At 47.7% G+C, this 16,070-nt stretch overlaps 1 protein-coding gene across 1 annotated transcript in view; it reads left to right on the top strand.

The window, feature by feature from the left end:
* The window catches only part of PIN4 (peptidylprolyl cis/trans isomerase, NIMA-interacting 4), a 53,336-nt gene extending 39,296 nt beyond the window's left edge, over positions 1 to 14,040 (top strand). The window contains exon 4 of the mRNA XM_044234465.1: positions 13,951 to 14,040. Coding sequence (XP_044090400.1) covers positions 13,951 to 14,040 — 90 coding nt within the window. The remainder of the gene's footprint in view (positions 1 to 13,950) is intronic.
* Positions 14,041 to 16,070: the final 2,030 nt, after the last annotated feature.

Genomic DNA, 16,070 nt, shown 5'->3' with positions numbered 1-16,070 from the left:
CTCAATTTTCCACAGCCGCTAAGCATGTGCGCACGCGCACTCACACACACACACAGACACACACACACACACACACACCACTCGTCTCAAACTGAAGCACTTCCACTTAAATCTTGCTTTGCGTGCTGTTTCCTCTGCCCAGACTTTCTTCCCTTCCTTTTTGTCTCACTATCTCCTCTTCACTGCTTGCCTCTCAGCTCAAGTTTTCCAGGGCCCTTCCATAATCCTTCCCAACAGTCATCCTCTGGGACACAATGTGATTCACCCTGCTTTTATCATTGGATTAGTCCTCAGAATGTGGCTGCCCGGTTACCTCTGGCTCACCCATGATCACGTGAGCTCTGTGAAGGACCCATCAGTCTTTTCTACTTTATAACTTCACAGAGCTTAGCCCGGTACCTACATATAGTAGCCAATAAGGAATACTTTTGGATGGATGATGAATGTGTGGATGGACGAACTTGTCCATTTCCTGGTCTCAAAGGAGAGCAATAGACACCATGTTGGAGGGCTATAGTGAGGTCATGGGTAGGAGTAATAGATCAAAAGCAATAGTGGGGACCAGGAACCAAAGAAGGGAGGAGGTCCAAGCCTGCCTATCCCAGCCACACTTCTTGCCAGCACTGACTCTTTCTTATACCCGCCTCAGGAAGGACTCAGAAATAGCACAGAGCGATCTGAGTTACACCCAGGAATGGGATACTCCTTTCTATTCTCTTCCCAAATCTCGTGCTGGGAGAAAGCCACCCATGTCTGGCTGTGAAATGAATGGGCTCCAGCCAGTGCCTAGTGTTGGTGGATTCTCCAGATGCCCCATGCCCACTCATTCCTCACGTCAAAAGCATTTCTGGAAGCTCCCATGAGTTCCTCCTCAGCTCCCGCACCTTCTTCCTGCAGCCACAGAGAAAGGCTCCCTACGCAGCATGGGCGCCTATCCAAAAAGCTGAAGTCAAGGCTTCTCCCTGATGTCAGCCCAAGAAGGGATCCCTGGGGGCCCCTAATCTTAACCTCTGTGGTCCTTTGCCCTTCCTCCTTGGTACTACCTGAGGCAGGAAATAAAATCTACAAGCTCTTGAGGGGAGGATGGAGGTTTACATTTTTCTACAGCCCTTCAAAGGCCTTGGCCCCCTGCCTAGATGTGAGTCAGGAACTGTATGTCCCAGAGAATTGGCTTCCCAGCCATCTGCTCTGAGCTTAAAGAGCCTAGGGGCCCTCATTGGATGCTCTGTTCAAATTAGCCAAGAAGGGCAGGGTGAGGACAACAGAGCAGGCGGGATCTTGGCCAGTCTAGGCCTCCTAGACTGTGTGTGGAGGAAAGGGGCAGATATGTGACACCAGGGCACAGTGAGGGCATGGCAAGTCCCCAAGCAGAGAGCACCTCTCACAGCCCAGCCACACTGCTCCCAGAGCCAAGCCTTCCCAGCTCCCCTTTCGAGGGAACTCATGGCTTTGTGAACACCTACTTTATGCTGGCCCACAACAAGCAAGAAATTACTGTTCTCCTTTACCAGTCACAGGAACCAAGGCTCAAAAGGGTTAACTGCTTTACACAAAGTCGCACAGCAGGTACGCCTCAGATTCAAAGAGAGCAAGACCAGGACCAGGGCATCAACTCCCAGACCCTTGGTAAATGGTTGCCAAGGCTACTAGAGAATGATTCTCCCTTTCAGTGAGCAGGTAGGCAGTCTGAGGACAAAGGCGGGGAAGGGATACAGAAAGTCACACTCCTTCTATGCCTAGGACATAGCTTGTTCCATCCAGGAGAAAACATGTCTTTAACCCTTTAACGTACATTATATCCGCTAGTAAGAATGGGTCAGTTTCATACATGGAAAATTTTAGGTTGGAGACAATGAAAGACTTACTTAAGGTCTCACATCAGAGAGTAAGAGATAAATGAATCAATCCGAGAAACCAGACAGATCCACTGCAGGAAGCCTGATGAGGCATCCCTCAGTCCCCAAATCCCCTCAGCCCTGTACATTCACAGGATTGAAGAACCAAGCACCAGGCATAGTTGCCCGGGGTGGGGGACACATTTGGCGACTCACAGAAATAGGGAACCCCTGGGTGCCTGGGTGGTTCAGTCAGCTAAACGTCTGTCTTCAGCTCAGGTCATGATACCGGGGTCCTGGGATTGAGCCCCGCATTGGGCTCCCTGCTCAGCATGGAATCTGCTTCTCCTTCTCGCTCGGCCCTTCTCCCTGCTCATGCTTACTCTCTCTTGCTCACTCTCTCTCAAGTAAATTAATAAAATCTTAAAAAGAAAGAAAGAAAGAAAGACCGACCTTCTGGGGCTGATCTTTAGCGTACCAGGGGTTTTCAACCCTAGATTCATGTTAGAGTCACTGGGGATCTTTTAAATAATAATTGTGTTTGCGATATATGTATCCAATAAAGGAAGAGTATCCAGAATATATACAGAGCATTGACAAATCAATAATAAAATGACAACCTAAAAAATACAGGCGAAAGATAAGAACAGACACCACATGGGAGAGGATATATGAATGATGGATAAGCACATGAAAAGATGACCAACATAGTCATTAGGGAAATGCAGTTTAAAACCACAGTAAGAGGGTGGCTCAGTGGGTTAAGCCTCTGCTTTCGGCTCAGGTCATGGTCTCAGGGTCCTGGAATCAAGCCCCACGTCAGCCTCTCTACTCAGCGGGAAGCCTGCTTCTCCCTCTCTCTCTCTGCCTGCTTCTCTGCCTACTTGTGATCTGTCTCTCTGTCAAATAAATAAATAAAATCTTAAAAAAAAATAAAACCACAGTGAGGGATGTCTGCCTGGCTCAGTGGGTTAAGCCTCTGCCTTCGGCTAGGGTCATGATCCCAGGGTTCTGAGATCCACCGAAGTCAGGCTCCCTGCTGAGCAGGGAGTCTGCTTCTCCCTCTGCCACTGCCCCTGCTTGGGCTCTCTCTCCCTGTGTCAAATAAATAAAATCTTTAAAAAGAAAAAAAAAGACAGACAATACAAAGTATTGGCAAGGTTGTGGAACAACTGTAACTCTCATATTTTGTTGGTGAGAGTGCAAATTGGCACAAGAATTTTGGAAAACACAGTCTCAAGCAAGTTCCACATAAATCCAGCAATTTCACCCCCAAAGAAATGAATGCACGTGCCTATGGAAAGATTGGGATGACACAAATATCTCTGGATGGGTGAATGGCTAAACAAACTGGTGTGTCCACACAAGGGAATACCCTTCAGCAATGGAAGGGACTACTACTGAGCAGTGCAACAACTTGGATAGATCTCAAAGGTATTGTGCTACAGGAAAGAAGACGATCTCAAAATGTCACATACAGCTCAATTCCACTTATATGTAGTTCAAGAACAATCAGAATGAATCTATGGTAGAAATAAAAATGGTGGGTTCCTCTGGCAGGGGTGGGGGCATTGACTGGGATGGTGGAAATGGTCTGTTTTTACTGGGGCGATGGATACACACTGCCCACAGTTACCACAATTCGTTGAACTGTATACTTAAGACCTACACATTTTACTACGTGTACATTATGCCTTAATTTAAAATGTCCAGCTCTTAACTATAGAAAACAAACCATGGGTTGCTGGAGGGGAGGAGGTGTGGGGATGGGATAATTGGGTGATGGGCATTAAGGAGGGCACGTGATGTGATGAGCACTGGGTGTGACACGCAACTGATGAATTATTGAACAGTACATCTGAAACGTACTGATGTCCTCTATGTTGGCTAGTTGAATTTAAATACTAAATATATAGTTAAAAATAAAATAGATGGACCATTAAAAATAAACAAAGAAACAAACAGACAAATAAAATACCATGTCCTGGTCTACCTCTAACTAATTAAATCAAAATCTCTAGAGGCGGGGCCTGGGCAAGGACCTTTTTTAAATCTCCCCAAGGGACACTCATGTGCAGCTGGTCAGAGAAACATTGATTAATATTACCACGATCTTTCCCTAGCAACAGACTCTTTCAGCCTCCTGTGTCATGGAGACGTTTCAAAGGTGCCCATCGAAAAGAGTCCATCCTAGGATCAGCAGCAGAGGTAGGCAAGTGGGATAGGTGAGCGGGTGTAGACACTTGCCACATGTCTCAGAAGATGTTTCATATCAATCCATAAAAACACTGCATTTCACACTTTGAAATGGCTAAAGTAGTGAATGTACTGTTTTGTGACTTTCATCTCAATTCAAAAGATAAAAAAATTCAAGACCTTCCTAAGTTTATTTACTTATTTATTTTTAAAAGATTTTATTTATTTGACAGAGAGAGACACAGTGAGAGAGGGAACACAACCAGGGGGAGTAAGAGAGGGAGAAACAGGCTTCCCCCCAAGCAGGGAGCCTGATGTGGGGCTCAAACCCAGGACACGGGGCTCGATTCCAGGACCTGGATATCATGACCTGATCTGAAGGCAGACGCTTAATGACTGAGCCACCCAGGTGCTCCAAGAGCTTCCTTAGTTTTAATGGCTACATATATTCTACTATGAGAGCATACTTTAATTTCTTCGACCAGTCCCCTGTTGGTGGATATTTTTCCAGTCTGCTACTACAAATATCCTGGTACATGCATTCCTGTGAATATGTGTGAATGTATCTGTAGGATGATTTCCTAAAGGTGGAATTGTTGGGGTCAAAGAGTAGGTGTCTTTCTCATTTGGACAGAAACTGCTAAATTGTCTTCCGTAAAGGATGGGCGAGCTTCTGTTCCCATCAGCAAAGTACCAGAATGCCTGTTTCCCCACACCCTTGCTGACAATGGTTTCTTAACCTTTAGATCTTCGCCCTTCTGCTTCTTAAAAAGTCATACCTCATAGTTTTATTTTCATTTCCCCTTAGAGTAGGTCTTCACTGAGACCAGTCAAGTGGAGAACAAGCATGTCATTTTGGGTGTAGAGAGGGAGGCAGTTACCCGTTCTAGCATAGGGTTAGCTTTGAACAAGTCACCAAGAATCCCAAGAATGCTTTCCTGAGTATCAAGGACTCCCAAAGGTCTCTCTTAGGTCCAGACCTCTCACTCAAGCACCGGCCTCCTATATCAAGGCCTCCCTGATATCTCTTACTGAACACACCCAGAAGTATGGGTTCCCAATCCACCTTCCAACCTGAGCTGCTCCAGTCTTTCCCATCTCTGTGAATGGCACCACCATACACTGAGTTGCTGAAGCCCCAAATCTAGAAACTAGGAACGTCGTCTCTTCTCTGTCCCTCACCCAACCCATCGCCAAGCCTTTCAGGCTCTATCTTCAAAATACATCCTGAATCTCTCCGCTTTTCCCCACCCAACTGTAAGCACCCAAGTCTAAGCCACCTGGCATTTGCCAGTGACTTCCTAATGGGCCTCCCTATTCCCATTCTTGTCTCCCAGTCCGTTTTTCTTATTAAGGTAATTAAATCCATTCTTCAATCAGCAGCCAGTAACCTTTTTTAAAAAATAGAAACCAGATCACATCATTCCTTTGCTTAAGACCTTTCCTGAGTCCACAGTGCCCTGAAAATACCATCCAAACTCCCTATGGCGCCCTGCAAGTCCCTAGCGCTCACAAGGGTCCAAATCCCATCCTGTTAGTTCATTTCACCTCAACCGCATGGGCTTTCACTCTCTTCTTCAAACAACCAAGGCCATTTCCACCACAGGGGCTTTGCATTTGCTGTTCCCTCTGCCGGGAACATTTTCTCCTAAAATCTTAGCAAGGCTGGCTCCTTCTTAGCCTCCAGATCTCAGCTCTCTCTCCTGTGAGACCTTTCCTGACCCATCCTCTCTAAAGTAGCTACCCCACCTCCCTCATCCTGTTTATGTCCTTTGGAGCCCTTACCAGTATTGAGACGTTTCTCCTTCCTCTGTTTACTTCCACATTGTCTGTTCCCCTCCAGAACATTAGCTCCATGTTTGTATCTCCAATACCCACACTAGTTCTGAGGCACAGTAGGTGCTTAAAAAATATTTGGAAGGAATGAACTGTTCGGTAGTGCTTTCTTGTTTTCAAAGCCTCCTCCTGCTCTCCGATTTAAAGAGGGAGGAGGCCATCAGAGAAGGAAGGGTTGTTTTTCAACACCAAGAAGGGAACAAAACTGATTTTAAGTACTCGGGGTCCACATCTCTCCAAATAATTAGCAAAAAAAAAAAAAAAAAAGTCTAACCAAAGCTCTCCTTGGAAACACTGGGGAGCCTCCTTTGAATTATCGTGTCTCATTGCAAGCAATAAAACAGCCTTCTTTTGTCAATATTCTCTGCTTCAGATTTGTCACTAATTCCAGCTGGCCTCCTCCCAGCCAATCTGAATGACCGAAATGCAGAGTGAATACAATTTAATCAGCGGCTCGGCCCCCGCGGGATGAGCTGGCGGTGTCTCTGTGGGCCTCGTCGCTAAAAGGTATTCCAGGGGCAGTGATTTTTGCACCGAATAAAGGCGGTCCAGCAGGAACCCCGCTCCTGCGGCGGGGGAATCTGGCAGGCACTGAGGCAGGGCGGGGGCGAGGCGGGCGAGGCGGGCGAGGCGGGCGGGCGAAGCGGGCGGGCTGCAGAAAGGCGGGAGACGAGCAGGAAGGAAGACAATGCACACGCACGAAGGGTCGTAGTACAAACTGTTCCGGCCATGATCTCCTTTCTGCCCCCAACGACGGCCTCGGGGCGGGTTCCTCTTGCCCTAGGACCACGGGGAAACTGAGGCTCTGAGGGCCCTGCCTGCTATCTCAGTGCCCGCCTCATCTCCTACGGTCCGTGAGCCCGGCGGCGCCGGGGCCGTTGCTATGGCATCTCTGGAGTGTCACAAGTGCCCAGGAAGCATACAAATCGACCTGCGTGAGACATAGCCCTGTGCAAAACAACTTCCAATTTACTCGCAATAATTACCACCCCCAGATAATCGCCTGTACCCAGGCGGGCGAGGAGGGCTTGGAGGGGGAAGGGAGGCAAGAGGCAAGGGAGGCAAGAGGTGAGGGGGGAAGGAGAAGGGGGGGAAGCACCAGGCCAGCGGCGGCTGCCCTGCCAAGGGTTTTGAGGGAAGGGTAGGGGGAGAAGAGAGGTGGTCTTCCTGAATTCGGCACTGAGAAAGCGCTCTGTTCTGAGTGGTTCTGGAAACTTGCATGGTCTTCTGGATGGATCCTCTCAGGGCATTGCATTCAGTAGGTACTGGGCACTCCAGTGGTGGGAATTTTGCCTGGCATTGGGGATGCAAAGGCCAGTTCTTGCAGTGGAGGCTCACAGAGTCCTGGAAGCCAAAAATAAAATAAGATAAAATAAAATAAGGCAGCGAGATATGCAAACATGGTGCAATTATAAGGGCCATCATTCATTCAACATGTATTTATTAAGTACCTACACTATGCCATGCACAGCAGTGAACAAAACAGACAAAACTCCTGCCCTCATGAAGTTTCCATTGGAGTGGAAAGAGACAACAACTTTGTAAAAGATAAATAAAAGTAAACCGTTAGTTGGTGTATTTGGGTCCTCTAGAGAAACAGAACTGATAGGGTGTGTATAAACACCTAAAGAAATTTCCTGTGAGGAATTACTTCATACGGTTTGGGAGGCTGGCTAGTCTGGGATATGCAGTGGGTGAGCTGGAGACCCAGGGGAGCCAATGCTGGAAGCTTCCGTCTGAATCCCAAGACAGGAGAATAACATCCCAGCTCCAAGACAGTCAGGCAGAAAGAATTCTTTCTTACTCAATCTTGTATTGTATTCAGGCCTTCAATGGACTGGGGGGAAGCCCACGCACACTGGGGACAGCGATCTGCTTTTCTCCATGTACAGATTCAAATGTTAATGGCATGCAGAAACATCCAGACATAATAGTTAATGAAATATCTGCCCCCCAACCCCTCCCGCCTGTCAAGTTGACACAGAAAACGAACCATCACAACCTGGTGATGAGAGGCGTGGCCATAGTTGCTGACAAGTGAAAAATAAGACAGGAGAGTAGGAATAGAAAGTGTTGGTGGGCTGGGGGTTGCCACTTTAAAGGAGGCGATGGAGAAAGTCTCACAGAGAAAGTATCATTAGAATGAAGTCTTCAGAGAAGTGAGGCAGGGGTTCCTGGATGGCTCGGTGGGTTAAGCGTCTGCCTTTGGCTCAGGTCCTGGCCTCAGCATTCTGGGATCTGATGGGAGCCCCCGCAGAGGCTCCCTGCTCAGTGGGGAGGCCTCTCCCTCTGCCCCCACCCCGCTTGTGCTCTCTCTCAAATAAATAAATACAATCTTTAAAAAATAACAAATTAAAAAAAGGAAAGAAAGAAATCAGGCAGCAAGCCATGCGGATTTCCAAAATCTTCCAGGCAGAAGGAAGAGTAGGTGCAAAGGCACTGAGGCAAGAGCCTGTCTGGTGTGTCGGAGGTACAGTGGTGGTGAGTCCAGGCTACCTGGAGCAGAGTAAGCAAAGTCTCGACAGCAAGGAAAGAGGCAGTGACAGAACACGCGGGCCACGTGGGCCAACATGAGGATGGATACTACCAGTGAAGGGAGAGCCATTGCTGGATTTTGAGGTGGAGACCCAGGATTTGCACTTATGTTTCAGTAGGATCCCGCCAGCTTCTGAGTAATGAATAGACCGTGTGTGCAGGAAGGGTGGTGAGGGTCAAGGGTGAAGCAGGCACACTGCTAGGGGCTATTCTATTGCGGCAATCCAGGTGAAAGGTGATGGGAGCTTAGACCAGGGTGGCCCTGTGGAGATGATAAGAAGTGGTGAATTCTGGGTATATTTTGCAGGTAGATCCAATGGGATTTGCTGACGGATCAGAATGTGGTGGGGTGAAGAGAGAGAAGGGGCACCTGGGTGGCTCCGTGGATTAACCATCTGCCTTCAGCTGGGTCATGATTGCAGGGTCCTGGGGTTGAGCCCTATGTTGGGCTCCCTGCTCGGTGGGGAGTAAGCTTCACCCTCTCCCTCTGCCCCCCTCCATGGCTTGTGCTCTTTCTCTCTCTCTCTCTCAAATAAATAAATAAAATCTTTAAAAAAGAAAAGAGACGAGTCAGAGACGATCAAGAGGGAACATGTCTTGGGACAGGTATCAAGGTATGAACTGGAGAGAGTTCAAGTGCATGGGGACTGAGGAGTTAAATTGAGCTCCCCCCACCCCCATCCTTTTCTGCTGTATGACCTTGGGCGAGTTGCTTGCCATCTCTGAACCCAGGTTCCCTCTCCTGCAGAAACTTACAGGGCTGTTTTGAAGATTTAACGAGGGGAGGGATATAAAACCCCAGGTTCCATGGCTGGCACAGAGTAGGTGCTCCCTGAGCAATTGCCCCCTTGTCCCTCTCTTTCTGAGGAAGTTGGAGAAGCTTCAAAGTAGAACCAAGATTAGGGACCGTAAAGGATGAGTGCTGTTTTGTTGGGGGTAGATCCTGGATGCCTCAGTCTGTAGGGCCTTTGACTCTTGATCTCAGGGACCGTGAGTTCAAGCCCCACGTTGGGGGAAGAGTTAACTTAAAAAAAATTAGAGGGGCGAAAGGGCTCATTCTTCATAACAAGTGGGACATGGGGAATGAAGCCATTGGCCAGGCAGGCCTTAGTGGAAGTCCTGGGGTGAGGAAAGCTGCAGGAAGACAGGGAGCACTGGAGCATGGAGAAAGTATAAGGGAAAGAAAGTCGTGTGCAAAGAAAGGGGATGGTGTGTGTGGGGGTGGGAGGCCGGCCTCCAGCCTCCCTGGTTCTGCCTTAGGCCAGCCCTGGCTCAGAGGACTTTTGAAACCTTCTCAGTTACCGGACGAATTTGGCCGTAACTATGGCATACAAATTCCCAGCTCCGCGAGGGGTTGACTGAGCTCTGTGCTATGAGGAGTCACATAACAAACATCTGGCTTGGCTACCGGCCAAGACAGGGGACCCCCACCCCCACCCCGCCGCCGCCACCAACTCTGGCCATACACACACTGATTGCAAACATATGGCCCCCAAGGAGGGGACTTTCCAAAAGGCCTCAAGAGCCATCTTTCCCTTTGCCTAGGGCCCCTTACTGCCTTACTTCTTGCATGAAAGCACGAATTCCTCTTCCATGGGACAAATAAGCCCATCCCCAGGACCTGGCACCCCCAACCCCCAGAACCATGAACCATCCAATCTCCTCACTTCATGGGAGGCTCTGACAACATCTGCCTGGGTTCCCATCCAGTCCCATGCCTGTTCTTGATCTCTCTGAGCCTTATTTTCCACCTCCACAGAGAAGGATATAAATGACACTTCTTTGCAGGCTTGATGAAAGGCTCTAATGGGATTATCAGAGACTGTGACTCAGAGGCATTAAGTACTGAGAAGAGCGGATTGACCCCCGCCCCCGACTCCACACTTAATGCTACCAATTATCATTAGGTGATTCAGAGGAAAAATTGTACCAAATGTAAAAAGGGGAAGAAAGTCCAACCAAGTTCTGATTTTTCCTGTGATGACTACTTTGATGGAGACCTTTGAAATATCAACTGTCATATGCTTTCTCCCAACACTTTTGTTGTTGTTCCTGCTTTTTGAATGCCCTCAGCATGTTTATTGAGCAACTGGGCCCTGGAGAATATGGATTTGGAAACGGTAATAGGTCAGACACATTCTTCTTGGCCAGGAGCAGGGAACATTCAATAGCGTTTACTACCTGCCAGGGAATGTTCTAGGTCATTTTATCCTCCAAATAGACCCTGTGAGGTTGGTATAATTATTATCCTCCTTTTATAGATGGGAGAGGTAAGACTCAGGGGAGTGAAGTGACTTGCCTACCATTAAACAGAGGGCAAATGCTGCTGGTCAAGGTCTTGTCCACAGGCAGTCTTGCTGCAAAGGCCCTATGCTCCGCTACAATGCTATACCGTCTCTTCAAGCTGTTGGATCAAACCCTGTGAGATCCTCATATCCCAAGGGGAATGGGGATCAGCTGAGGGAATGGCATTGGCTCTCAGCAGCCCTCACCCTGGGTAGAGAGGCAGCCCCAAACCCTCATCCTCACTGAAAACTACACGAGGGCTCAAATCGGCAATGGGGCTGCCCAGCGACTCTCTTTGGGGAGGCATCTCTAAGTCCCAACTCTGTCTCAGGCATACCACCTTTCTCCTCCCAGGAGAGCAAGCAGACCCTCCACAGTGCCTTCTGGAGGCTTTTCACTCCTCCCCCAAACAGTGGTGCTCATCTGCCCTCACCTTTCTCACCCTGCGCACCTGGGGGACCTCATCCCTCCATGACTGGAATCACCTTCTTTATCCTTGGCGCTTGGTCCAGATCCCTTCTCTGAATTCTCAAACCATCTCTCTGACTTTGTGTCTCTCGTGGATCTAGTGCTCCACCTGCAGTGTGAACTCAGTGGGTGTCTTCTTCCTCAGAACCTTCTCCTCCTTCTGTGTCCCTGTTCTTGAGGAACGGCTCTGCCATTTATCCACCTCTTCAGCCAGAACCCCGGGAGTCATCCTCAAGTTTTCTTTGCCTTCGCTGCCCACATCCCATCAGGCACCAGGGCCTGTCAATGTTACCTCCTACCTATCTCGTGAATCTGCTCCCTTCTCTCCATCCCCACCGCCACCTCCCCAGTGCAAGCCACAACCATCAGAGAGATGAAGTAAAAGGCAAAAGCCTTCTCCCTGCACCCCCTGCTCCCCTGCCTCTATTCTCCCCCTTCCAATCCATCCTTCACCCCGCAGCCAGGGTGACGGTGAGTTCTTTTCTAATTTAATTTTATTTTAGATTTTATCTATTTATTTGGGACAGAGAGAGAGCGCACACATACTAGCAGGGAGAGGGGCAGAGAGAGAAGCAGGGTCCCACTGAGCAGGAACCCCATGTGGGGCTCCATCCCAGGACCCTGGGATCATGACCCGAGCTGAAGGCAGATGCTTCACCAACTGAGCCACCCAGGCACTCCCCAGGGTGAATTCTTTAAAACTCAACTTAACACAATAATTGACATTAACAAAAACCCAGAGCTCTTTGATTTCTTTATTTTTATGAGGATTAAGTTGACATTCCTATACAGCCCTGATGCAGCACTGTGCTATTAAGCAAGCCATTTTCCAGGATGGGCTCTGGAGTTTATATTAAACTTCAGTCCTGATGCTAAACCAGCTAGTGTGACTTTTGGTCCACTCTTCACCTCTCTGACCTGCAATTCTCTCACTTGCTTGGTAGGACAGAACAGTTCCTAGGCAGGAGGATGGTTGTGAGGGTGTGAGTCCCATGCTGAGCTCTGTGCCCCACACAGAGGTGCATGAATCAGTCACTGATGGTCAGATCAGAGAAGTATAAAGTCATCCGTACCAGCCATATACACTATTACTGATTTAATCAACTAATGATTAATAATCATTGTTCATGACATCATGGCTCTTGTTAAATTGTACTATACATTATGATTATATTAAGTTGGCTTTTATGATTATCTCTCCAGCTGCACTTCTCCCAACCCCCCCACCTCTCTTCCCTTTCTTTTTGTTGTCACATACTTCGACCCACCCAATCCCCCAGTTTTCTCACTCTGTCTCCCTGTTAAATTTTTCTCTCCCCACCCTGATTCCTCCAACCTCTTTTTGTATTGCTAAGTCCTTTCAGGATCAGTTCAGGCATTGATTTCTCTGGGCAGCCTGCCCAGACCCTCCCAAGACCACTGAAGATGGCTCTTCCATTGGCCTGCGGAGCACCTGCCCTCCCTTTTTAGAGCCTCTGTCATACTGTATGTGTCAGTCTATCTGCAGTTCTGCCTTCCACGGTTTCAGTGACCCAAGGCTGCCCGTGGTCCAGAAGCAGATGGTCCTCCTAACAGCATCAGAAGGTCAATAGCAGCTTAACGCTATGTCAAGGTGCTTACGTCACTCACCTCATTTCGTTTCATCATGCAGGCATTTTATCATCTCACATCATCACAAGAAGAGTGAGTCCAGTACAAGAAGATATTTTGGGAGACAGAGACCGCATTCACATAATATTCATTGCAGAATATTTCCGTAATTGTTCTATTTATTCATTGTTGTTAATCTCTTACTATTTCTTTATGAATTAAACTTTATCATAGGTACATGCAGATAAGGAGGGAATAGGGATGGATGCCTGGGTGGCTCAGTTGAATGTCTGCCTTTGGCTCAGGTCATGATCCCGGGGTTCTGGGATAGAGCCCCGCATCAGGCCCCTTGCTCAGTGGGGAGCCTGCTTCTCCCTCTTCCTGCCTTCCCCTGCTTGTACTCTCTCTCTCTCTCTCTCTCTGTCTCTCTCTCTCACTCTCTGACAAATAAATAAAAATCTTTAAGAAAGAAAAGTTAAGGAGGGACTGCTGTATTTCTTGTCACACTCCTGTAATTAGGCTGTCAGTTTGCTGAGGAGCTCTGTGTCTTATTCACCATTACATACCATGCTCTTAGCACCGCTGGGCACAGAGTAGTTGTCTAATAAATGTTTGCTGAAGTCTGTCTGCATGCCCCCCTCATTAGCCACACCCCCTAACTCCCTTCATGGGGTCCAAGGCCCTGAGCCAAAACTCTTCAGAGCTAAAAGCTGCTACCTGAGAACACAGAATCAGAATGAACCAAAGCAGGTGGTTTAACCAACTGGTCACTGCAAGAACTTTCTGTCTCTGCCCTAGGGGTATTTCTCTCCTTGGGTTCATAGCCATCTCATGCTCTGTGGGCTTGGTGAAGGTATGGGTATTAATGTGTGTGGGCGGGGGAGAGATTTAGGACAAGTTGATTCATCTCAAAAATGAAGTTCAAATGCAATGAACTTCATTTCTGTCATCTTTAAAATGAGGACTAAGGTCCATCTGGTGGGGTCATCATGGAGATTTATTGAGGTAATACATGGAGGTGCTTTGTAAACTGTACAAGACCACATGTGGCGCTCGATGATGATCACGCACAGAAAATGTGTTGCTCTTTGGCTCAAGTCTTTTCAAGACCCCATGGACACAAGGGGCCTCCTGCTTATACAGCATTATCGTTAACAATCAGGTTACAACTGATTGACATTATCACTTTCTTTATATTTGGCAGATCTCCAGCCTGTGGCAACACGCTGATCACCATAGAGACCTGAGAAGTGCCCTCGCCTCACTGGTACCACATTTACAAACCAACCCTTAAAGTGGATTATTTTGTAGATGGCTGCTTTCATCTATTCAATGTTGATTCTATTAGTTCTAATTTCAGAGGGTGACATTTTCTGACCTTGTCCCCTTAAGCACAAGCAAAAACTTTGGCTTCCTTTTTTTTGGAAGTGAAAAATATATAGTGTGCTTGGGGAAACAGTGAGGAAACAAGACAGATGGAGGGGGGAGGGTTTGTAGGGGAACTGCGGGATATACCTCTTCCTCATTTGTTCATTCATTTGTTCAGCACCCACAACACGCTAGTAACTGGGCTAGATAGTAGGGATTACAGTGGGGAACAAGATTAACCTTGTGGACCTCACAAACTCTTGAGGGAGACAGACAATTAAATAGACAATTTTTTAAATCAACATACAATGTATTATTAGCCCCAGGGGTACAGGTCTGTGAATCACCAGTCTTACACAATTCACAGCACTCCCCATAGCACATACCCTCCCCAATGTCCATCACACAGCCACCCATTCCCCCCTACCCCATCCAGTAACCCTCAGTTTGTTTCCTGAGGGTTATGGTTTGTCTCCCTTTCTGGTCCCATCTTGTTACATTTTTCCCTCTCTTCCCTCCATGACCCCCCTGCCCTGCCTCTCAAATTCCTCTTATCAGAGAGATCATATGATAATTATTAAATAGACAATTTTTTTAAGTAAGCTCTATGCCCAATGTGGGGCTTGACCTCACAACCCTGAGATCAAGAGTCACGTGCTCCATCGACTAAGCCAGCCAGGTCCCCCTAAATAGGCCATTTTAATACACCGAGGTAGAATCTAGGATGGGAAGAACAGAGAAATGGAGTGCTGAGGGCACTTCCCAGCAGTTTCCCAGAGGAAACAATACCTCAATTGAGACCTGAAGGACGGCCGAGAGTGGAAGAAGTTCCTGGAAGAAAAAAGGGTCAAAAGGATATGAAAGAGAGGGGCACCTGGGAGGCTCAGTTGGTTAAGTGTCTGACTCTTTTCAGCTCAAGTCATGATCTCAGAGTTGTGAGATGGAGTCCCATGTCAGGCTTCGCGGTCAGTGCAGTGTCTGCTTGAGATTCTCTCTCTCCCTCTCCCTCTGCCCCTCCCACTGCTCATGCTCTCTAAATAGATAGACAGATAGATAGACAGATATCTTTAAAAAAGAGAATATGAAGAGAGATGGAAACAATGTAAATTTGAAGGCCTGAGAGAAAATCAGGGACTATAGAAACAGAAGCACTATGGGGGTGGGAGGGAGAAAAAAAGGATGAATTCTAAAAACAAGCTAAATTAGGGGTACCTGGGTGGCTCAGTTGTTATGCGTCTGCCTTCAGCTCAGGTCATGATCCTGTGGTCCTGGGATGGAGGTCCGCAGCCGGCTCCCTGCTCAGCAAGAAGCCTACTTCTCCTTCTCCCACTCCCCCTGCTTGTGTTCCCTCTCTCTCAGTGTCTCTCTCTGTCAAATAAATAAAACAAAATCTTAAAAAATAAAAAAAATTAAAAACAAGCTAAGTTTGAGATGTTTGGGGATCTTCCAAGAGGAAGACTATGAGGGTCTGATGGTCCAAGAAATAAGTTGTGGTGATTAGGGACCTGGGAATTGGGAGATACTGTGTTGTTCTATCGAGAAAATAGCTTAGGACCACAATGGAGATGGCTTGCAAGGATAGCCCAAGGAATCTGGACCTGAGTCTATAGGCAGTGCTTTTTGTTTTTTTAGAATTAAAATATTGTATTTATTACTTATTTGAGAGAGCATGTGCAAGAGAGAGCACACACAAACAGGGGGAGTAGCAAACTCCCCACTGAGCAAGGAGCCCGATGGTGGGACTTGATCCCAGCACTCTGGGATCATGACCTGGGGTGAAGGCAGACACTTAACCAACTGAGCCACCCAGGTACCCATAGGCAATGCTTTCGAACAAGAGGTTTTGAAGAGGAAGTGACACAATTCAAGCTAGGGTCTAGGAACTGGGCTGCAGTGTGTGGCGGAGAGACTTGGGTGGGAGGAGAGGAAGTTGCCCATGGCACAGGTAGCTGAGAG

Source organism: Neovison vison, chromosome X (assembly GCF_020171115.1).
Source record: "Neovison vison isolate M4711 chromosome X, ASM_NN_V1, whole genome shotgun sequence".
NCBI lineage: Eukaryota > Metazoa > Chordata > Mammalia > Carnivora > Mustelidae > Neogale > Neogale vison.
This window is presented reverse-complemented; position numbering and strand designations above follow the sequence as displayed.